This window comes from Mobula birostris, chromosome 8, assembly GCF_030028105.1.
Source record: "Mobula birostris isolate sMobBir1 chromosome 8, sMobBir1.hap1, whole genome shotgun sequence".
In the NCBI taxonomy this organism is placed as follows: domain Eukaryota; kingdom Metazoa; phylum Chordata; class Chondrichthyes; order Myliobatiformes; family Myliobatidae; genus Mobula; species Mobula birostris.
In genome coordinates, this window is record NC_092377.1 from 156758310 (window position 1) to 156782679 (window position 24370).

General features: G+C 44.2%; 1 protein-coding gene across 1 annotated transcript in view; it reads right to left on the reverse strand.

Moving 5' to 3' along the window:
* Window positions 1-3710: 3710 nt before the first annotated feature.
* LOC140202338 (dihydropyrimidinase-related protein 2) overlaps window positions 3711-24370 on the reverse strand; it is a 59213-nt gene continuing 38553 nt past the window's right edge. The window contains exons 9-14 of the mRNA XM_072267249.1: window positions 21539-21695; window positions 18571-18712; window positions 12835-13005; window positions 11547-11726; window positions 8479-8644; window positions 3711-5901 (exon numbers count right to left, since the gene is read on the reverse strand). Of these exons, the coding sequence (XP_072123350.1) occupies window positions 5810-5901; window positions 8479-8644; window positions 11547-11726; window positions 12835-13005; window positions 18571-18712; window positions 21539-21695 (908 nt within the window). The 3' untranslated portion in view covers window positions 3711-5809. The remainder of the gene's footprint in view (window positions 5902-8478; window positions 8645-11546; window positions 11727-12834; window positions 13006-18570; window positions 18713-21538; window positions 21696-24370) is intronic.

The following is a 24370-nucleotide window of genomic DNA, read 5'->3' on the forward strand; positions in this document are numbered from 1 at the left end:
CATTTTGGTAGGAAAAGACGAATTATGAAAGGAAGCTGGCAACTAATATCAAAGAAGATACTAAAAGCTGGAGGGGAGGAGAAGATAGCAGTGCGATGCAGCGAGTGCAGCCGCTCCGGAATGATATCTGTATTTGTTAAGTAGGGAACCGTGCACAATTCTGATTTGATGGAGACAGACGTGAGAAGCACAGAGGAACATCTGGAGAAACTTCTGAAATGCCCGCTTTGCTGCCACTGCTACTGTACGATGGAGAATCTCCAGAGGGGAAGGCCCCAAATCCTCGGCTTTGCCTGTTGCCGGGACCGGGGTTGAAGCGCTCGGCAAAGATGGTGCTCGGTGCTCGGTGTCAGAGAGCTGGTCGGAGGCTCAAAGTTTTTGGACGGACTCAAGAGTCAGCTGTGGTCGGGTGCTTCCAGGGTGCTGCATTGGCAAGTTTGCGGCACTGGAGGTTCATGGCAGGGAGAATTTTCTTCCTTCTACCATCTGCGTGAGATGATGGGACTTTCGAGAGACTTTGAGACTTTTTTTTTACCGTGCCCATGGTCTGTTCTTTATCAAATTAAGTTATTGCTTTGCACTGTTGTAACTATATGTTATAATTATGTGGTTTTTATCAGTTTTTCAGTCTTGATCTGTCTTGTGTTTCTGTGATATCACACTGGAGGAACATTGTATCATTCCTTAATGCATGCATTACTAAATGACAATAAAAGAGGACTGCGTGTCCTCATAATCTAAAAAAAAGCTTTTTAAGTATGTAAAGGGTTAAACAGCGTTGCGGGTAGATATAGGACTAATAGAAAATGATGCTGAAGATATTGTAATGAGAGACACAGAGATGGCAGAGGAACTGAATTCATATTTTGCATCAGTCTTCACAGTGGAAGACATCTGCAGTTTACCGGACATTCAAGAATGTCAGGGAAGTATGTGCAGTGAAAATTACGACTAAGAATGTGCTCAGGAAGCTTAATGGTCTGAGGGTGGATAAATCTCTTTGGACCTGCTGTAATGCACCCTCGAGTTCTGAAGGAAGTAGCTGGAGAGATTGCGGAGGCATTAACAATGATCTTTCAAGAACCGATAGATCCTGGCATTGTACCGGATGAATGGAAAATTGCAAATGTTGCTCCACTATTTAGGAAAGGTGGGAGGCAGCAGAAAGGAAACTATAGACCTGTTAGCCTGACATCAGTGGTTGGGAAGTTGTTGGAATCGATTATTAGGAATGAGATTACGGAGTACCTGGAGGCACATAACAAGATAGGCCAAAGCCAGCATGGTTTACTGAAAGGAAAATCCTGCCTGATTAACCTACTGCAATCTTTTGAGGAAATTACAAGCAGGATAGATGAAGGAAATGCAGTAGACATGGTGTACTTGGATTTTCAGAAGGCCTTTGACAAGGTGCCGCACACAAGGATGCTTAGCAAGATAAGAGCCCATGGAATTACAGGGGAGTTATAAACACAGGTAGAAGATTGGCTGATTGGCAGAAAACAGGGAGTGGCAATAAAGGGATCCTATTCTGGATGGCTGCTGGTTATCAGTAGAGTTCCACAGGGGTCGGTGGTGGGACCGCTGCTTTTTACAATGTATATCAATGATTTGGACTATGGGATTAATGTATTTGTGGCTGAGCTTGCCGATAGGTGGAGGAGCAGGTAGTGTGGAGGAAAAAGAAGGCCTGCAGAGAGACTTAGATAGTTTAGGGAATGGGCAAAGAAGTTGCAAATGAAATACAATGTTGGAAAGTGTATGGTCATGCACTTTAGTGGAAGAAATAAACAGGCAGACTATTATTTAGATGGGGAGAGAATTCAAAATGCAGAGATGCAAAGGAACTTAAGAGTCCTTGTGCAGGATACCCTAAAGGTTAAACTCTAAGTTGAATTGGTGGTGAAGAAAGCGAATGCAATGTTGGCATTCATTTCTAGAGGTATAGAGTATTGGAGCAGGGATGTGATGTTGAGGCTCTGTAAGGCACTCGTGAGACCACGCTTGGAGTATTGTGTGCATTTTGGGCCCCTTATTTTAGAAAGGATATACTGACATTGGAGAGGGTTCAGAGAAGATTCACAAGAATGATTCTAGGAATGACGAACACTGGCAGCTCCTGGGCTCCATTCCCTGGAGTTCAGGAGAATGAGGAGGAATCTCATAAACATTTCAAATGTTAAAAGGCCTGAACAGATTAGATATGGCAAAGTTATTTCCCATGGTAGGGAAGTCTTGGACAAGAGGGCATGACTTCAGGACTGAAGGACATCCATTTAGATGCGGAGAGATTACTTCAGTCAGAGGGTGGTAAATCTGTGGAATTTGTTGCCTTGAGGGCTGTGAAGGCCAAGTCACTGGGTGCATTTAAGGCAGAGATAGATAAGTTCATGATTAGCCAGGGCATCAAAGGGTGTGGGGAGAAGGCAGGGCAGCGGGGATGACTGCAAGAATTGGATCAGCCCATGATTGAATGGCGGAGCAGACTTGATGGGCCGAATGGCCTACTTCTGCTCCTATATCTTGAGGTCTTATAGCTTCACCTATCACCTTCAGCTATCTTCCTTCCCCTCCCCCCACCTTTTTATTCTGGCATCTTCCCTCTTCCTTTTCAGTCCTGAAGAGAGAGTCTCAGCTCAAATCGGTGACTGTTTATTCATTTCTACAGATGCTCCCTGACCTGCTAAGTTCCTCCAGAATTTTGCATGCGTTGTTTTTGATTTTTAGCATCTGCAGAATTTCTCATGTTTATGAAATACTGCAAATGTTTTTCTTTCACGTTTTTGACTTTTTTTTAAATTGAGATTCAGCACAGAATATGCCCTTCTGGTCCTTTCAGCCACGCTGCCTGCCAATCCAATCCTAGCCTAATCATGGGACGATTTACAGATGACCAAGTAACTAATGAACCTGTATGTCTTTGGACCGTGGGAGGAAACTGGAGCATCCAGAGGAAACCCACATGGTCACGGGGAGAATGTACAAACTCCTTTCAGGCAGCGGAAGGAATTGAGCCCGGGTTATTCGTACTGTAAAGCGTTGTGCTAACCACCACAAGACCCTGACAGGAAACAGAAGAGCAGCAAAAACACTGAAATCTATGCTAGGTTAAAATGCCAGCTCTCCCAAGTTCATTCCCTGGAATCTGAACTGGATTACCTTCCTCTGCAACTGACCCAGAGTGAGATGAGGAACTGTTCCATCCTTGCTCTTACAGAAACATGGCTCCAGGACAACATCCTATGCACCGTCAATCTTCAGGCTATGCTACTTAGGGAATTGTGCTAATATTATTTTGTATTAACTGCATTGTGCTTTATTGTTACTCTATGTACTAAATGTGACTATAAGCAAGTACTGTGTTTTGCACCCTGGCCCCAGAGGACTATTTCGTTTAGCTGATGCTTTACTTTGAATGGGTTCCCGGGTTTTCTTTATTTTGTGGTTGTCTGTTGGAAGACGAATCTCAATTGTATACTGCATAAATACTTTGATAATAAATGTACTTTCGATCTTTAAATCTTTGAATCTACATGCATATGGATGATTGACAATAAACTTGAACTTGAAGATTCAGGACGAGCCTGACATGCATGTCTTGCACGCTGCCTACCCCAAAAGCACTGGTCAGGCACACCTCCAGAATCCAGCATCAAACACCACCACACTTAGACGGTCAAACAGCAATTTGTTTTATTGTGAGTTCAGGTCAGTAAAACTTTATTCGTCTTCAGCCTTCTCTCGAGGAACAAATCACAACTTCATTCAACACAACAGTGTACGAGGGGACAAAACAGACAAGGGCATTATCCTTAACCCTTCCAACGGTGATGCAACTACGCACATTGGTTCCCACCTCTTCAGGAAAATGCAATACAGGGCTTGTATGTAAAAATCCATCAAGACTACATTTCATAATTGCCATGAATTTCAGAGCATCAAGTCACTGCGGTCAATTAACCTACAAAACTGCCCAGGTAGCAGGAGGCTTATTCGGTGATAAACTCAAACTAGCTATCAATGGACATGCTGTTAGCTGGCGGTCTGAAAAAAAATCACATTGAAAGTTGGCCAAGGTGGACCAAAGCACCCAGAGAGGAAGACAGCAGTGAAGTCCCATCGGCTGGAGATCAAAGTAAGGCAGCACACTAGGAAAGGGGTCAGCACAAACCACAGGGAGCTAGGAAGATACCTCGGGGTAGAAACTCTTCTTTCTCTCTCTCTATACAGCATGCATCGCACACACACAATATTGTTACACCTTCTTATAACTCTTGCTTTGAAACCTGGTCCTAAAGGGACAGACTTTCTTAAGGCAGAGTTCACAACGGATCATATCGCTAAAACCTGCACTCATCACACACAAGGGAGGAGAAATTTCCTCCCACTTCTTCTGGATAAAAACTGACTGAAGGTGTAAGCTTGTTACGTGGAATATCCTATTATCTAAAGATGAACACAAGAGATACTGCAGATGCTGGAAATCCAGAGTAACACACACAAAATGCTCAAGGACCTCAGTATGTCAGACAGCATCTATGGAAAGAAATAAAGAGTTGATGTTTCAGGCCGAGACCCTTCATCAGGATTGGTGAGGAGAAGTGGTCCCCAACCTTTTTTTTTATGCCATGGACCAATATCATTAAGCAAGGAGGTCTGTAGACCCCAGGTTGGGAATCCCTTATACAGTCTCATCATCATGATCGTAAGATATAGGAGCAGAATTAGACCATTTGGCTCCACCATTTTATCATGACTGATCCTTTTTCTCTCTCAGCCCCAAACTCCTGCCTTCTCCCCGTATTCCTGACCAATCAAGAACCTATCAAGTTGAAACCCTTCATCAGGTTTGGTGAAGCGTCCCGACCCAAAACGTCAACGTTCCCATAGATACTGCCTGACCTGTCAAGAAACTCACCATTCTGTGAGTGTTACTTTATTATCTAAAGATCCATCTTTGTGGTTTCCGGCAAGGCCTCACATGGGTCACCACTGACCAGTCGCCCCACTTTTCTGCTGTGTGCACACGTGCAAATACTTCACCATGTGATGGTTACTCCACAGCTTATGATCAAATTGTTCCCAATAGTCTTCTGAGGAAGAATATTGAAGCTGGGTGGTAGAGGGGATTCAAAGCGTCCTCCACTGTTCAAGCAGCCAAAATTGAAAATGTAAACCAACATCAATTTCCAGACTTATACACAGGCACCATCTCAGTTTTACAGTTCCTATACCTCCTGCTTTTCAATAAGCACCAAGTTTTATGGAAACGAATATTCTTCACACTTAGTGAAATTTAAATAAAATGTGAGTAAATATGTATTATTTAAAAGTGATGAATCAATGAGTAAAATCATTTCTAATTAAAATGCTAATGCTATACTGTGCATCCCATACTGTGTCTACTGAGAACAGACTGGGGTCTGACACACACACACATGGTCTCGACATCACCTCTCCTCCCCACCGGTTCAGGTTTCTCACGTCTGCCACAACAACACTTCCATTGCACAGAGGGTCTCTGGAATTCACTCCTACCTCCCTCAGTCAAGGTGCTTTGTTTCTCAAATTAGCCAGCTACCCTGGGGCACCTCGTCACATCAGAAAATGGATTTGAGGAGAGAGAGCACAAAGCTCCCTCATGGCAACAAGTTGTCGATTAATGTAACACTGGAAAGGTACTCGTGAACCCAGGATTGCTTGTCCACAGTAACTGTCACAGGCTCTTCCAAAATAAAAACGGGGGGAAAAAAACAAAAATGGAAGGAACGATGATAGCTTCACCAGCACCAGTGAATGACCGGGGCGATCATCCGAGCGTTGTAATGTTCGCGTGGCCACCAGGAGGCATCACGATGCGCTGGCCAGTACGGCGAGGGAGGTTGTCGTCTACCTGCGCACCTGGCGGGGAGGAGAGGACGAGTTAGGTCTGCACAAAGTGGGACACCTCCCCACAAACACCACCCTAACACATTGGTGACAGCTCTTAGGTACTTAACTGTCCAAGACTTCCACAACCTATAGATACACTTACAAGGCATCCACAACTCGTGTTCTTAGTATCTATTAATCATTTAGTTACCTATTTATTGTATTTACACAATTTGTCTTTCTTTATACTTCAGTCGTTGTTAGTCTTTGTTTATGCGTAGATTTTTTTTATTGATTTTGTTGTAGTTCTGGTTTCTGGCCGCTCCTTTCTTTGTTGCTAATTTGGCCAATTCTGATTGGGGCAACCCGCAGACAACAAACACTTTTGCCTCTTTCAATTTTGGATTTTATATTGTGATTTTTGCAATTTTTTGTGCCATTTGTGTGATTTGTTTTTTTTTTTGTTTGCACGTGGTGGGGGTTGATGTTTTTCTTTGAACGGGTTCCATGGTGTTTCTTTGTTTCATGGCTGTCTGTGGGGAAGACGATTCTCAGGGTTGTATACTGCGTACATTGATAATAAATGTACTTTGAGTCTTTCAACTTCTTTGCTCTACTGTGAATGCTTGCAAGAAAATTAATGTCGTGAAAGTATATGGAAATGCATACAGTATGTACTTTTGAAAAAAAAAATTACTTTGAACTTTTGAGTTAAAATTACAGTGGCTGAGACCAGTACAAAAACAGTATTCAAATGATATTTGGATTAGTGCATGAGTACGAGAGGCTTGGAGGAATACGGGCCAAACGTAGGCAAATGTGACTAGTTTGGTGGACACAATAGTTGAGGTGGACTAAATGGCCTAATTCCCTGCTGTATAGGTGCAAGGGTGGAATGGGTCGATTTTCAATGCCACCTCTGGTGGTTGGTGCCAATTGGGAATGGGAGGGCCAGCCTTCCGTTATATTCTCTGGACCCGGCCAAAGTTGCATGATCTATCAGTGGTCAAATCCCCTGCACATTTACAGCTGACCACCAGACAGAGGGCTCTCCTCAGGATCAAGAGTACCAGTGAAATATTTTGTGAGATTTGTTGCTTTGTGCTAGCAGTACAGGGCAAGAGAAAAAATTACTGTGCTACAATACAAAGTAGTGCAAAACAAGAACAGTGAGGTAGCAGTCACAGATTCATAGACCGTTCAGAGGGGAAAAGTATGCTCCTAAAACATTAAGTGGAGGTCTTCAGGCTCCTGTACCTCCTCCCTGATGGTAGAAGTAAAAGAGGACATGTCCTGGATGGTGAGGGTCCTTAAAGATGGATGCCACCTCCTCTGAGTTACAGTGAACTGGCCAATCCCCAAAGCAAGTTGACCATAATGTCCCGGGCTGCAGGTGTAAAGCTCAAGATGAGGGATTCCCAGCCTAGGTTCCACGGACCCCTCAGTTAACGGTAGGGGCCCATGGATCCCCTGTCCTAGATCTCTAGCGGGTGCTTTCTCGCTCTGCAGTTGGAGCCAGCCGCTCTCTCTTTGTTGGTGTCCATCTTCCCTCTAGGATCCCCAAGTCCTGTGTTCCCCGTTAGCTACCTCCTCACAAAGGCAATGTTATCCCTGCAGAATGGGGTGGCTGTATTTTACTGATATCTTATGTGTGCCTTGGACTGTGTGTGACTGTTTTTGCACTCTGGCCCCAGAGTACTGTTGTTTCAATTGGCTGTATTCACAGGTATCCATGTATGGTTGAATGACAATTAAACTTGAACACCATCCCACTGCTATCAGACTCTTGAACAGACCTTTTGCATGTTAAGATTGACTCTTCACCTCACATATCTATTTATTTACTTATTTATTGAGATACTGCACGGAATATGCCCCTCCGGCCCTTCGAGCCGTGCTGCCTAGCAACCCCCAATTTAACCCTAGCCTAATCACAGGACAATTAACCTACCCACCAGCACATCTTTAGAAAACCAAAACACCCAGAGGAATCCCACCTGGAGAACGTACAAACTCCTTACAGGCAGCAGCGGGAATTGAACCCGGGTCGCTAGTACTGTAAAACGTTGTGCTACCATGCCTCCTTATGCTACCATGCCTCCTTATGATCTTACATTTCATTGTTTACCTGCACTTTATTCTACCTTAATACACTGTGTGATGGCTTGATCTGTATGAGCAGTACGCAAGACAAGCCTTTCATGGTACGTGTGACAATAATAAAGCAATACAACACCTGCACACTAACCTTCCATGATTAATAATGCAAGGGAACCCAACTACTTCCTGTGGCCAAGTGGTTAAGGTGTTCGTCTAGTTACCTCAAGGTTGCTAGTTCGAGCCTCAGCTGTGGCAGCGTGTTTGTGTCCTTGAGCAAGGCACTTAACCACACATTGCTCTAGTCTGTGCCAAGAGTGGCGCCCCACACAGACTTCCAATATGTGCCTTGTAAGGCATGAAAATGCCCGACGCAGGCCTCTCATGGTCTGAGTCGACGTTCCCACCTCCCTCCCTCCCCTCCCCTCCCAACACCAATGTCAGACATTTTGTTAATGCAAACACAATTTTAAATGCCAAGACGGAATAAAAGAGGAAACACACATTTACCAGACAAACTGAATCCTGACTGGTGAAGGTTCCGAACTGGGGGTACTTGCTGCTTTGCAGGTGAGGTCCTTGCAGAGGAAGCGGGCGTGACGGATTTAGGAGTCACTGAAACCTCACAGACAGGGCCGTCATAGAGACCCCGGGGAACACCTCGCAGTTCTGTTAACTAGAAGAAAGAAAAGATGCAGGGTCAAAGTTCACTCACGGGAGAGAGGGTAAAACCACACACCCTAAATCAGGGCAATGGGTACATCTGTCCACTGCTTTCAGTCAACACTACGTGGCCCCCTTCTCCCACAAAGACTCAAAATAAAGTAAGGCCCTGAATAAACAGCCTCCTATATAGGCTTCTCCTGGCAGCAAGGAAAATCAAGCTTCACAGATGTCCCCAACCTGGCAGGCCTGTCTCCTTTCGGATGGCAGGTAGAGGCCCGCGGGAGTGTGCAAAGAGCTCACAGTGTTGCTTTAAAAGCAAGAAAATAATCTCATCACCTTGACCAACAGTTCTCTCTCAGTCATCCACACTAAAATCCATCATTTAGTCGTTTGCTTTGTAGTGCCTGCCTGCAGTGCTTTCGGGATTGAAGGACCCCATCAGATGTTAAAATGTTTTGTGGTCTCAAGATTATAAGAATCAGGGCAGAAATGGAAGTCTTTCTTGCCAGAGACTGTTCAGGAGCATCTGTTGCTGTAACAAAAAAAAACAAAAAATGCACGAATACACAGCAGGTCAGACAGCACATGTGGTGAGAGAAACAGTCGACATCTCAGGTCGAAGAGCCCTTGCCAAATCTGGAAACTTAACTATCTTTCTCTTTCCACATATGCTGGTTTAAGATGGAGTTGTTGAACGTCAACAACTGGCTAGTGACATTGCCGCAGCCATAAGCGTGCAAGGCCTCAGGTTTGACCAATCTAAACGCCAGGCCGAATTGGAAAGGTGGCCAGGTACAGGCCGAATCCAGGTGGCAGGGTCCAGGCCCCAGGCCCCAGGAAATATCAAAGCAACTGAACCCAACGTTTGGACATCAGTTTAAATGAAGGGCTGAATCGGAAAGGTCAGGTACAGGCTGAATCCAGGCAGCAGGGTCCACACCCCAGAGCTTACTGATGCGACTGCACTCAAAGTTTGGAAAATTTAAGTGCCCAGCCACATTGAAAAGGTCAGGGTGTGATAGCCCGAGGCAAGGTTCAGCTTGCTGCTCTGCTCTGAACTGAACTGAACTAAGGGTCTGGGGTCAACTGTGTTTGTGATCTTCAGTTCAGTGCACTATATACTTGCAATTATTGTTTGCATGATTTGATTTTTGGGTGTCTGATGATTTTTTTATGGGTTCTTTTGAATTTCTTTGTTTTGTCCCTGTTAGGGGATGAATCTCAAGATTGTATCATGTATATATACTTTGATAATAACTATACTTTGAACTTGCCTGACCTGCTGGCAAAATGCCAGCAACATTTTCTTAATTTACTTCATATTTTCAGCAACTGCAGGTTTGCGTTTTTTTTTATATGATTATCAACACTGTATTTGCATAGAAGGAGCAGAGAAGTGGCCTTGTCTCCTGCTAGACAGTTGGATTTGGAACTAAACTGCTGATCAAAGTCACAAAAATAAAAGCAACCTTTATGTGAAGAATAGATAGAAAGACCATGGTTTATCTTAAAGTAAGTTATAGTTAGCACAGGGCTACAGCAATCGTAGAAAACTGGTTAGGCTGCACTTGGAGCAGTATGTGTAATTCTGGTTGTCGCATTACAGGAAGCATGTGGAGGCTTTGGAGGGGACGCAGCAGAGAATCACCAGAATGGTGGCTGGATAAGAGAACATTAGCTATAAAGGACAAACTTGGATTGATTTCTCTCAAACACTGAAGGCTCAGGTATGACTTGAGAAAAGGATATAAAATTATAAGAGACACAGATAGAGTGGACCACCATAGTCATCTCTCCCCCCCCCCCCCACCCCCAGGGCAGAAGAGTCAAATGCTAGGGGGCATTCACTTAAGATGAAAAGGGGAAAGTTTTAAAGACATTTATGGAGTTTGTTTTTAAGAGTGGCAGGTGGCTGGAATATGCTGCCAGCTTAGGTGAAAGAAGTAGATATGACAGAGATTTAATCAGACCATGATCAGAGAGGGAACTGATCCTATAGTGAGGGAGTCTAAGATCAGAGGGCACAGCCTCAAATTAAGAATGACATTCCTTTAGAACAAAAATGAGGAGGAATTTCTTTCGCCAGATGATGGTGAATCTGTGGAATTAATTCCTACTGACAGCTGAGGAGGGCAAGTCATTGGGTATATTTAAAGTTGAGGTTGACAGATTCTTGATTAGTAAGAACACCAAAGGTTGTTGGGAGAAGGCAGAAGAATGGGGTTGACAGAGACAATAAATCAGCCATGATGAAATGACGGGAGAGGCTCGATGAGCTGAATGGCCCAATTCTGCTTCTACGTCTTATGGTCTTATAATATTTGCAAGCCAATGGGTTAGATTGGCACCGTGGTCAACACAGGTACAACGGGCTGAAATGCCTATATCTCTGCTGTACTCTTCTATGTTCTAATGAATAAATTATTTATCAGTACAGCAGCTGTCTCCAAGGGTAATGTGGGATTGGTCTCCAATTACAGGGAACTTTTCCAGACAGGAAAGCACAACACTTCACTCACTCAGGGCAAAACACAGAGTCTGGAGAGAAATGTGGAACTGCGTGCAAAATGCTAGAAACTGACAGCCATGCATTCTCACCCCAATAAAGTTGGGGGCAGCATAGCAGCTAGCATGCTTGCCTCTGTCTGTAAGGAGTTTGCACATTCTAGCTATGACCACATGGAGTTTTCATTCGGAAACCCCCAGTCCTAAAATGTACAGATTAATAAAGATTAGTAAATGACGGGCATGCTATGTTGGCGTCGGAAGCATGGCTACACTTGCCAGCTGCCCCCAGTAAACATTTGGACCGTGTTGGTTGTTGATGCAAACGATGCATCTCACTCTATGTTTCGATGTACATGTCACAAATAAAGCTATTCTTGACAAATAAACGACAGAAAACCCTTTACCTTGCTCCTTGCTTTAATCCTCTTGTACACGTAGTCGGGGAATGCCTTCTTGGGAATGTAGCGCCCAGAGCCCTCGGAAGCATGCATTATTCCATCCTCCAGGACTATCTTCCCTTGGCTGATCACCACCAAAGGGCCACCACGGCACTCCATCCCTTCAAAGATATTGTACTCCACTGCCTGGATGCAACAAGAAAGAAAGTGTACTGGACGTGCACTAGCTTTAAATCACCTCTGTAAAAGCAACACAGTGGGGTGGCTGTAGAGAGGGTGCAGAAGAGAATCACCAGAATGGTGCCTCGGTTACAGAGTATTAACTATAAGGAGAGGCTGGACAAACTTGGACCGTTTTCTCTGGAGGCTGAGGGGGGGCAGCATACAAAATGAGAGAGGCACAGATAGGGTAAGTAGTCAGTGTCTTTCTCCACGCCCCCACTACAGGGCACAGCTTTAGGAGAAGGGGAAAGTTTAAAACAGATTTATGTGGTAGGTTCATTACACACACACACACACACACACATATAGCCTGGAACACACGGAATGGAGAAGTGTCATAAAGGTATAGAACACTACAACACAGGAACAGGGCCTTCTGCCCATCTAGTCTGTGCCAAATTATTATCCTGCCTAGTTCCATCAACCTGTGCCTGGACCAAAACCCTCCACTACCCGCACATCCATATACTTCCCCACACCTCTCTTAAATGTTGAATTCAAACCACCACCACTCCCACAGGCAGCCTCTTCCAGACTCTGATCACTCTGAGTGTAGAACTGCACCCTCCCAAATCTGGTTCCCCTTAATCATTTCACCTCTCACCCTTAACCCATGACTTCTAGTTGTAGTCTCACCCAACCTCAGTTGAAAAAAAGCCTGCTTGTATTTACCCTCTGTACCAAAGATAGTTTTATATACCTCTATCAAATCTCCCCTCATTCGGCTAGATGGTAGAAACAGATACGATGAAGGGCTTTTAGACAGACACTCAAACAGGTAGCGAATTCAGGGATTTCGACCAGGTACAGGCAAGGCATGGTTTAAATTGGCATCATGCTCAGCACAGACATGTGGGCCAAAGAGCCTGTTCCTGTATGGTGATGTTCCATTTCCTTTGTTCTTTTGGCAGTGGAGATGGAGCAACTCCAGCATAAGTCCTGGTCAGTATTTGAGTACAGTACGTGTATAAATGAGCAGTGAACATAATGGTTTGTGTAGAAGCTCACAGACCACATGACCCATTGCTCATGTGATGTCACATGAACTGCAGCCAGAACCCGGACAACCCACCAGGTTATGATTCTTCGCAGTGATTGTCTTGACCATGTCAGGGTCCCAGATGACAAGGTCTGCATCCGAACCCACAGCGATACGGCCCTTCCTCGGGTACAGGTTAAAAACCTTGGCTGCATTGGTGCTGGTCACGGCCACAAATTGATTTTCATCCATTTTGCCAGAGACCTGGGTATTTAAAACAAAACAGAAAACATCTCAGTCAAGGAGCTCAGACTCAGTCACTGGAAATGAAGAGCCAAGAGATTCAAGATTCAAAGATTTAAAGTACATTTATTATCAAAGTACATACGCATTATACAACCCTGAGATTCATCTTCCCACAGACAGCCTCAAAACAAAGAAACACCATGGAACCCGTTCAAACCCATTCAAAGGCAAACATCAAATGCCTCCTCCCCCAACACACAAATATAAAAACATCAAAACACAAAGTCATCAATACAGTCCAGTCATTCTTTGAGTGCGGGCCGAAACGATGGGACAGGAGTTTATCGTACAGACCTCCAACCCCAGGTTTGACCATAAGACATGAGTCATTTGTCCCATCAGGTCTGTTCCACCATCCAATCATATTTCCTTCTCAATCCCATTCTCCTGTCCTCTCCCCATAAGCTTAGACACCATTACTAATCAAGAACCGATCAAGCTCCAGTGTGGTGATGAATTCCACAGATTCACCAATATTAAAGTTCACAGGCTAAGGTGGTGATAAGGAAGTCACATACATCATTACCATTCACTTGGAGAGGACTAGAATATAAAAGCAAAAATGTAATGCTGAAGCTTTATAAAGCATCGATGAGACTGCCCTTGGAGAACTGTAAGCAGTTTTGCACTCCTTATGTGATGTAGTTGGAGATGCAGACACTTCCAGCCCAGCAACCCACCTCTAACACGAGCCTAACCACAGGACAATTTACAATGACCTGTAGGCGGGAGGAGAAGATGGCGGAGCGACGCAGCGCACGCAGCTCTCTGGTGAAATGATATTGTCTCTGTTAAATAGCAGACGTGGACAATTCTGATTTGATGGTGACAGACGTGAAAGCACAGAGGAACATCTGGAGAAATTTCTGAAACGCCGGTTCGCTGCCGCTGTTACTGGACGATCGAGAATCTTCCGTAGGGAAGGCCCCAAAATCCCCGGCTTTGCCTACTACTGGTGACCGAGGCTGGGGTCGAAGCGTTCGGCAGAGATGGCGCTCGGTACTCAGTGTCGGAGGGCTGATCGGAGGCTCTAAGTTTTCGGATGACTCAGAGTCAGACTGTGGTCGGGCATGGCAGGGAGAGTTTTCTTCCTTCTCCCGTCTGCATGAGATGTGGGACTTTTGAGAGACTTTGAACTTTTTTTTACTGTGCCATGGCCTGTTCTTCATCAAGTTATGGTATTGTTGCACCGTTGTAACTATATGTTATAATTATGTGGTGTTTGTTAGTTTTTCAGTCTTGGTCTGTCCTGTGTTTCTGTGATATCACACCGGAGGAATATTGTATCATTTCTTAATGCATGCATTACTAAATGACAATAAAAGAGGACTGCGTGTCCTCATAATCTAATAATCAAACTGGTATCTCTTTGGACTGTGGGAGGAAACTGGAACACCCAGAGGAATCCCACGCAGTCACGGAGAGATTGTACAAACCCTTAACTCAGATGCCCTGAGCTGTAACAGTGTTGTGCCAACTGCTGTGCTACGATGGTGCCCTCATTGAAACCCCTCAGATATTTAAAGACCTAGATAGAATGGACATGGAGAAGATGTTTCCTGTAGTGGGGAATCCAGGTTCAGCCTCAGAATAGAAGGATGTTCCTTTAGAACATAGATGAGGAGGATTTTTTTTTAGACAGATAGTGAAATTCACTGGCACAGATGGCTATGGAGGCCCAAGTCATTGGGTATATTTAAAGCGAAGGTTGATAGGTTCTTGATTAGTAAGGGTGTTAAAGTTGCAGGGAGAAGGCAGAAGAATGGGATTGTGATGGTTAATAATTCAGACAGGATTGAATGGCAGCTAGGACCTAATTCTGCTCCTGTGTCTTATGGTCTCTGGGTAAAGAAGTTCTTCCTCACCTCTGTTCTGAAGGGACATCCTTCTATTGACTGTGCTCTCTGGTTGTAGACTCCCTGACCAAAGGAAATATCCTCTCCATGTCAATTCTATCCAGGCCTTTCAATGTTCGGCAGGTTTCAATGACATCCCCGGCCCCCTCTTCGTCTACACTCTAGCAAGTACAGACCCAGAGCTATCAAATGTTCTCCATACATCAACTCTTTCATTCCCAGTATCAATCTTGTGAACTTTCTCTGGATCCTCTCCAATGCCAGCACAATCTTTCTTGGAAACGAGGTCCAAAACTGCTCACAATACTCTAGGTGCAGTCTGAAAAATGCCTTAAGTCTCAGCATTACATCTTTGCTCTTTCTATCCTAGACCTCTTGAAATGGATGCTAACATTGATTCTGTTATAGTTACATTCTATAGATTTGCTGAGTATGCCCACAAGAAAATGGAATCTCAAGGTTGTATATGGTGACATATATATATATATATATATATATAACTTTGGCAATAAAATTTACTTTGAATTTTAACATTGCATTTACCTCCCTTACTACTGAATCAACCTGCAAGTTAACCCTTAGGGAATTCAGCACCAGGGCTCCAAAGTCCCTCTGCTCTTCTGATTTCTGAATTCACTCCTGATTTAGAAAATAGTCTGTGTCTATATTCCTTCTACCAATGTGTCTGACCTTACACTCTATTTCAACTACCACTGATTTGCTGACATCAGACACACTAAGTAGTGGTTCTGCATTGCTCACCACTTCCCAATTTTGGTTTTATTGACTAGATTTTGGGAATGATATACAATATGCAGCCTGTGCAATCATCTCCACCCACAAGTAACAACAGGATAAATGCCTGCCTCTGCCATAACTGTCAGTTCAGCATTTCTTTCTGCACTGCTATATTCAGCACCTGAGTGGCGGGGTGGTGGAGTTGTAAGGTGCTCCTTCCCTCCACTAGCCCGCAGCTCACCCTTGAATGATCCTGGGAATGTATGTAGTACCTGCTTAGCCCACCATCACCTCCAACACCTCCCCCCTCAAACCAAGGTCACATGAAGCCATGGGAGCAGGTGGTGGATGGTCGTATGAGCAGTCGGTGCATATCACAAGTCCTGGTTATGCAACCACTGATGCCAACCAGACAATCACTGAAGAGTATTTATAATGGCCAGGGTCACCCATCTTGTAAAGACACTGCCCAGAAGAAGGCAACGGCAAACCACTTCTGCGGAAAAATTTGCCAAGAACAATCATGGTCAATGAAATACCATGATCATCCACGTCATACCACACGACACATAATGAGGATAATAATGGTGATATTGGTGATGATGGTGACATTGATGGTGGTGGTGACGACGATGATGGTGGTGGTGATGCTGGTGATAATGGTGGTAGTGATGGTTGTGGTAGTGATGATGGTGATGGTGATGGTAGTGGTGATGATGGTGATGGTGGTGATGATGATGGTGATGGTGGTGATGGTGATGGTGATATCCACACTGCTGTTAAGTTTTGTACTTGTTGCTCTATTTATTGTTGTATTTGCTACTACCATGTTTACTATGAAAGCCTCACAAGAGCAAGGAATTTCAATGCACTCTACTATACATGACAATAATCTGAATTCAAATCAGCTCCTTTGATAGCAACACTACAGTTGTCTTCAGCAGCCACAGTTTCTCAGCTCAGACACTCCTCTCTTTACGGTACATATTTAAAATAGAAAGTCGTAGTGAGGTAGTGTTCATAGGTTCAATATCCATTCAGAAATCAAATGGCAGAGGGGAAGAAGCTGTCCCTGAATTGTGTACCTCCTTCCTGATGGTAGTATGAAGCAGTCACAAAGTGAACATCAGGTAGAGCTATGCTAATTCTACAACAACATTTCAGGTACCAAATCCCGAACCTTGGCCGCTGGACCAGCCAACATGATATTTCCCATACCGTTAGCCTAAAATACGCTCTAAATGAAGCTTGGGTTTAACAAGTCAACCCCAGACGGATTAAAAAGTTCAGGGTTTTGAGAGCGGTTGTCAACTCATCTGTGTGGATATGATGAGAAGTTCGCTGGCATAGCCTTACAGCTACCACTTTACAACATGCCCAATTAATACACACTGTATCGCACTAGGGATGCACATGATAAAGGGTTCTCCCACCTGAGCGCCTTCTCTCACATATAATAATTCTTTGATCATAGTAACCACAAGGATCACTGATCCTGTGTGCAGATATATCCCAGAGAAAAATCATACTAGACTCAATGCATAATATTCCCAACAATCCAAAGATTCAAAATACATTTATTATCAAAGTATGTATGCAGTATACAACCGAGATTTGTTTTCCCCTCGGACAGCCACGAAACAAAGAAACCCATGAAATCCATTCAAAGAAAAACATCAAACACCTCCATGCGCAAAAAAAGAAACAAATCACACAAACGGCAACAAACACAGAATATAAGAACACAAAATCAAAAGAGTCCAAGGATATTCAATTCAGCACAGTTCAGTTCAATCTAGTGCTGTGTCATTCACTATCTGCAGGCAGCATTACGTTCAAACATGAAGCAATTACAGCCCAGAAACAGGAAATTGAACCAACTAGTCTATACTGACAGAGTGATGGAATACTACAGCACAGAAACACCTAGCCCAGGGGTTCCCAATCTTCTTCATGCCATGGACCAATACCATTAAGCACGGGGCCCTCGGACCCCAGGTTGGGAACCCGATCTAGTCTGTGCCAAACTATGATTCATTAGTCCCATCAATCTGCACCTGGACCATAGCTTTCCATAACCCTTCCATCCACATACTTATCCAATTTTCTCTTAAATGTTGCAAACAGACCACCACTTCCATTGGCAGCTCGTTCCACAGTCTGAGTGAAGAAGGTCCCCCTCAGGTTCCTCTTAAATATTTCACCGTTCACCCTTAACCCATGATCTCTAGTTCTAAATATCAACATACTGATGTTCTGCCCCATCACTAATGTAACTTGTCCACATCGATTAATATTCAAACCACCAACATTTTACTTTCTGCAAGCACAATTTAATGCACATGATACTGGCTTCAATCAAGGAAACTACCAGTACTGCAGGTACCACTCCCTATCGCAGTGCACATGAGAGACACCACACCAGGCAGCAGTTTGGTATAAGGAGACTTCTACTGTTCTTTGCCTTCTGTAATTTTTCATCCTGGCTAGCAACAAATGTTCCCTGTTCTCCAAAATGACAAAGAGAGTTGATGGTAAGAACACTGACTGCAGGAGCCATGTACTTTGGTATGGACCCAATTGACTTGCACTATGGATAACCATCTTCAGACTGCATTACTGCCCCACTGCTGACTGGGACATCAGTACTGACTCCATCTTCCAATTCCCAGTGTCTTTTCCTACAAAAGCTTTTGCACAAGCATTTCACCCTTCCAGAGTCATCCCCAATATCCTGACCTTCTATGCACGGCTGTTCCAAGCCTGCCAGTCGTCTCATTGACGTCCGCATTAGAAGCTCCCTTTCAATGTAGGGATCCCTATAATTCCTGCATTCATTCCTTTGACGGCCATCCTCATGACCGCACCCCACCTTCTCTCAGGATCCTCCCCAACACTTCAAAGTTCTGTGATGCCTCTGGGCACTCACCACAGCCTTGTCCCACACGATGGACATCCGCTCCTCGATCCCATTGGTGCCTTCCGGAATCATGGTGAAGTCATCCTTCCCGACAGCCTTCTGGGAGGTGTTGAAGGTGCAGTGAGCACTGCCGGTAACCTGCAGATCGCCACTGGAGAAAGGAGTGACAAGACTCAGTGGGGGGAGGAGTCACATTGCACATGCTGACACTCACTTGCCCCATCATTGAAATGTTCCCACAACCTATGGACTCATTTTCAGGAACTCATCATCTCATGTCCTTTATAATTTAAAAAAAAGGCATCCGTTAGTCTTGTGAGGCCATGGATCTGCGCCTGGAAAGTCTTCACTCTCCAGGGCGCAGGCCTGGGCAAGGTTGTATGGAAGACCAGCAGTTGCCCATGCTGCAAGTCTCCCCTCTCCACGACACCGATGTTGTCCAAGGGAAGGGCATTAGGACCCATACAGCTTGGCACCAGTGCCGTCGCAGAGCAATGTGTGATTAAGTGCCTTGCTCAAGGACACAGCACGTTTCCTCGGCTGGGCTCGAACTCACGACTTTCAGGTCACTAGTCCAATGCCTTAACCACCCGGCCACGTGCCCACCCTTTATAATTATTGCTTACTTATTTATTATTATTTGTTCTTTATTTTTGTATTTGCACAGTTTGTTGTCTTTTGCACACTGGTTGAATACCCACGTTGGTGCAGTCCTTCTTCGATTCTATTATGGTTGTTATTCTATTATAGATTTATTGAATTTGCCTGCAAGAAAAGAAACCTCAGGGTAGTAAATGGTTACATGTTTGTACTTTGGTAATAAATTTGGACCTTGAAAAATTGGCACACTCTCTATTGAGGGCATGGAGGGGCAGGTCCAGGAGCTTGAGTATCCCACCTGCTCCGCCAAGGGCATGGCCGATCCCATACTTCGTCCATCTCTTCACCAATTCCCAGATCCATTGATCCCAACAGCCCATCAACCTCACACATGAGTAAATTCAACAGCAGAAGATCAAGGCTAGGAAAGTGCAAACATTCACACTCCTGTGTGCCAAAGTTGCTCCTCATCACAACCCAATGACACTCCTGTCCAGAGATTTGTGCCCCTTGGCTCCATAAGACATTGGAGCATAATTAGGCCATTCAGCCCATCAAATCTGCTCCACCACTCCATCACAGGTGACTTATTATCTCTCTCGACCCCATTCTTCTGCCTTCTCCCCATAATATTTAACGCCCTGAGTAATGAAAAACATCAACCTCCGCCTTAAACATACCCAATGACTTGGCCTGCAGAAGTCTGTGACAATGAATTCCATAGATTCACCAACCTCCGACTAAGGAAGCTTTTCCTCATCTCCATTCTAAATGGGCATCCCTCAATTCTGAGGCTGAGTCCTCTGGTCCTAGACTCCCCCACTATCGGAAACATCCTCTCCACGTCCATTCTATCTCAGCCTTTCAATATTCAATAGGTTTCACTGAGATCCTCCCTCATTCTTCTAAACTACAGCAAGGACAGGCCCAGAGACAACAAACACACTTTATATGTTAACCTGAGGCTTCAGGAAAGAGTTCTAGACCAATTGTTCTGTCAATAATCTCAAATCTCTCTCAATGTAATCATTTAAAGTTCAGTAAACCGGCTCGACCAACTTATCAGAAAGGACAGATGGTCCAGCAATGCCTGGGTTGTTGTGAACTGAAAGGGCAGAGGGAAGCGTCCCTGTAGACTTGCTGACCTTGAGCCAGTGAGTGACAAAGTGAATTAGGAACCAATTCACAGTCACAGGTCTGCGAGTTCTACTGCAAGAGCTGGAGGAATAAGCAAATGCATCACCACTCCAAAACCCAACCTCCACAAACCCCCAATGTTACTCTTGGACAGCATCATTCCCTCCTCCAAAATCATTCATGTACTAACTGGGACCTTACTGGTCAACACACACAGAATGCTGGAGGAACTCAGCAAGTCAGGTAGCAACTATGGAGAGGAATAAACAGTTAATGTTTCAGGTTGAAACTCTCAATGAGGACTGGTGAAGGGTCTCGTCAACGCTTCAGATGGAGACCCTTCACCAGTCTTGATGAAGACTCTTGACCTGAAACTTCAACTGTTTATTTTGCCCCATAGATGCTGAGTTCCTCCAGTACTTTGTGTGCATTGCTCAGGATATCCAGGATCTGCAGAATCTCTTGGAACTTAGTGAGTACCCAGCACCTTTCCACATCCACCCCCAAAATGCCATTCCAAATTCTCAGTCCAATCAATGAAAAATGTCTCATCACACTGGCCTTTCCGGATTTGAGTCTGTGCATCCTTTGTCAATATTACCTTATCAATACCATTTCTCCATAAGCCTTTGTATAAAGGTTTCCTATCTACATACCTTTCTTTTTTAGTGTCTTAACTTCCATCAGGAGCTCTTGGGACATCGTCCCATGACCTGACGACCCAGTGTCCAAATGGAGACGATCTCAGGAGTGCGAGCTGCCACCCCTCAAAGTAACCAACTAATGGGCTTCAGGAGCAAAGTAATCATGAAGAATCAGCTATATTGCTGTGCTCTTGAGTCACACAGGCCAAACAAGACAAGGATCACTAATAAACAAGATTGATTTTTTAACAACAAAATATTATGTTCCACAGTCAATGCACCAAACTTAATTACCCAAATTAAAATTCAACGTGGAGTTGGGGTGTGTGGGTGGGAAGTAGAGCAGAAAGGGGTAAACTATTGAAACTAGTACCTGCATATTAATAGCCCAGCCCTCCAAAAAACAACCAATAACAGAACCATTTTAGCACCACACCGCAGTTTTTGATTTGTCATTGCAACAGAAATGGTTGAGTGAAGATAGTCCAAAATTTAACCCCTAGAACACCTTAATTGGAGATTGTTTCAACTGGTTACTTTACTTCTGCTGTAAAAATAGTTAGCCTAACACGTTTAAAGCTCAAAGTACAACATACCAGGACAGCAAGGAGTTCAAATAGTCTGGGGTGGTCGGATCGGGGCTCAGAGGAGGGGAAGTCACGAAGGCAGCAGCCTTTGCCCAGTTCTTGCTCCAATAATGGGATCCATCGGTGCCTAAACTCGCAGTGATTGGTTCTCCGTACACAACTGTACCTGTTGGGAAATGTCAATGCTTATATCAAGGCTTTGAATCACTGAATCAGAGTTACAGAGCACAAAACACCTTTGGCCCACCACGTCAACCATCATTAATCCCCATTTATTGGCACCCGGTCCATGAACTTTTATGCTTTCCAATCCCAATGCTCATCCAGATAGACCTCAAGTTAAATGGACAGAATTTCACTGATCATTGAGTCTCTGTTTCACCTATCCAGTGATGTCAGGAGCAGATGCTTCATGAGGGAGATTCCCTGATTAGAATAAAGCAGGCAATTATTCAGGACTTTTTCAATGCACTAATTGATTGGACCCTTCATTTGGACTAAAGACAATTATTTTCATATAATACTTTATAAATGTTGAATTTTTTTTGCATGTCGCACCAACAGACTACAGCAAATTCCTAATACATGTAAATGTACATGGTGATCCTTGAGAAAAATTCCTCAATTGTGAATTTAAAAGCAATTGATAAAAGTTAAGCTTTTGTTCAAATTGCACAGAGGTGTAGAGAGAAGGCTATTCAACTCAAAGGACTGGAAGATGATGGTGCCATAGAACAATGCTCCTACGGCACCATCCTCCAAACCGTCCACAAAGCTGTTTCTTCCACTTCTTTAACATCTTCTATTTCGTTCAAATGTAGTTCTGGTACTGTTGGTGCCTGTGATCTACAATCTGTATATGATGTGTTTTCAGGCTAATTGCGCGATCTGGTGCTTTGCTGTCACCGAGAAGGTTCTGGGAGGTGAGCAGTCTCAAGGCCAAGAAGCCCAGAGACAGGACACGAGCCCATGATTGACTCCATTTCTTGCCGACTAAAGCATCAAGGAAGATTGAAAACATCACAGCATCGCAGTGAGTGTGGAAGGTGAGCCAGTGTTCAGCACAGTCTATCAGCCTCTCGCTGGCTGATACCGGAGGAAGGAGTCTGCCTGTGACAGTCTCTCTCTCACTCTTGCTCACAGCTCCCAAGGGAAGGTCCCTGCGTTCGAATGGTCTCTCTCTCCTCGTTGCTGTTGGAGGATGATACTGAAGTTCTGGGTCTGTGGTTTGTGGATTGGACTGTAGTTCACATTAGGATGGCCTGCAGATAATGAACACTAAACTGAACAGAATATGGACTCTTTTGATTTTGTGTTTTATATTATGTGTTTTCGCTCTTTCTAATTACCATTAGCACAATTTGCTTTTTTGTTTTTGTGCGTGTAGGAGGGGTGATGTTCCTGTTGGCATTTGCACAATTTGTTTTTGTGCACAGGGAGTTGATGTTTTTCTTTGAATGTGTTCCATAGTGCTTGTTTCGTGGCTGTCTGTGGGGGAGATGAACCTCAGGGTTATAAACTTCATATATACCGTGATGATAAATACTCTTTCAACTTGGAAGTCCTGTCCCCCATTGTTTCTCTGTAAATAATTTTCCTGCAGCTATCTATCCAGGTTGTAAAACTTGTGCACATTTGGCCGTTTAATTATAATGGGCCCTTTTCATTTTTTTTCTTTCTTGTCTTTACTAACCCTTTAGTTAACATTCATAAATATAATTCCTTTAATCGTATACAGTGTGCTGTCTGTTATTTCTTGACACTGAGTTGTAACAGTGTAGCAAATTACGCAGCATCCACGCAAACCAGGGTAAGGGGTGGGACAGCCAACTCAATCTCACTGGTTTGCTGGGACCAGAGTGTATATTCCCTGGACTTGGGCAGCGGAGTTTCATTATTTTAGCAGCGTTTCCGCATATGCACTGTGTTCTGTTAGTTTAGCTTCACAGACTAGTGTTTTGGCTTCAGTTGGAATAAGGAGCCGTTTGCTTAGCCTAGGAATGTTGTGTCAGCCAATTGGGCTTGACTGGTAACGTACTGTAAAAATCTGTCCAGTAGGATGCCATGGAACATTCCAGAGAGCAGGGCAGGATCAAATTTCTGAAGGACAGTGGTTTGGCTTTGGGTCTATGGTTGGGGGGTGTTGGAAGAGAAGAAGGCACAGAGAGGAGCACAAGGGAAGACGCTTGCAGAATCCCACCCGAAGGAGAGACCACGTTATAAGAAGTGCATTGTGCAGACAAATGGTTCCAAGGAGGATGTGCCAATACTCCTGGAAGAGCCAGTTTGTTCGAGATGGTCTTCAAGGGAGAACGCAGAACGTGGGTTCAGCAAAGCACCCGACTACTCCAGAAATGAGCTCCATCGTTCATGTGCAGCTGTAATGGGCCCTGTTATTTTTTTTTCCCCCTATTCCACATTAATTTTATGCTGGTGTGAGGTCTGTTATTTCCTGGTAAATGGTAACTTTGCATGGGACAGCACTCACGCAGCATTCACCACAATTTTCACTCCCTCATCGGAACATCCCAACTTTCCTGTTTGACGGAACCCAAATCCTACCGACCCTCGACATGTGTTGCTTATTGAAGATGGCCTTCTCACCGTTACCCATGCAACACTGAGTCACGTTGCTGTTAGGCAGAGTTAACTAACAAGCCAAGTTTGTTACGAACCATGGTGAGGGGGTTACATATAGTATCACCTATACACATGTAATTGTTCAGTGAATTATCCAGCAGTACTGTACAGTTGCTTCTGCATCTTTCTAGTTTTCAGTAGCAGTTCTTATGCTACTTGAATCTGGCTATATCACAGGTTAATTGTTGTCAATGGAGTTTG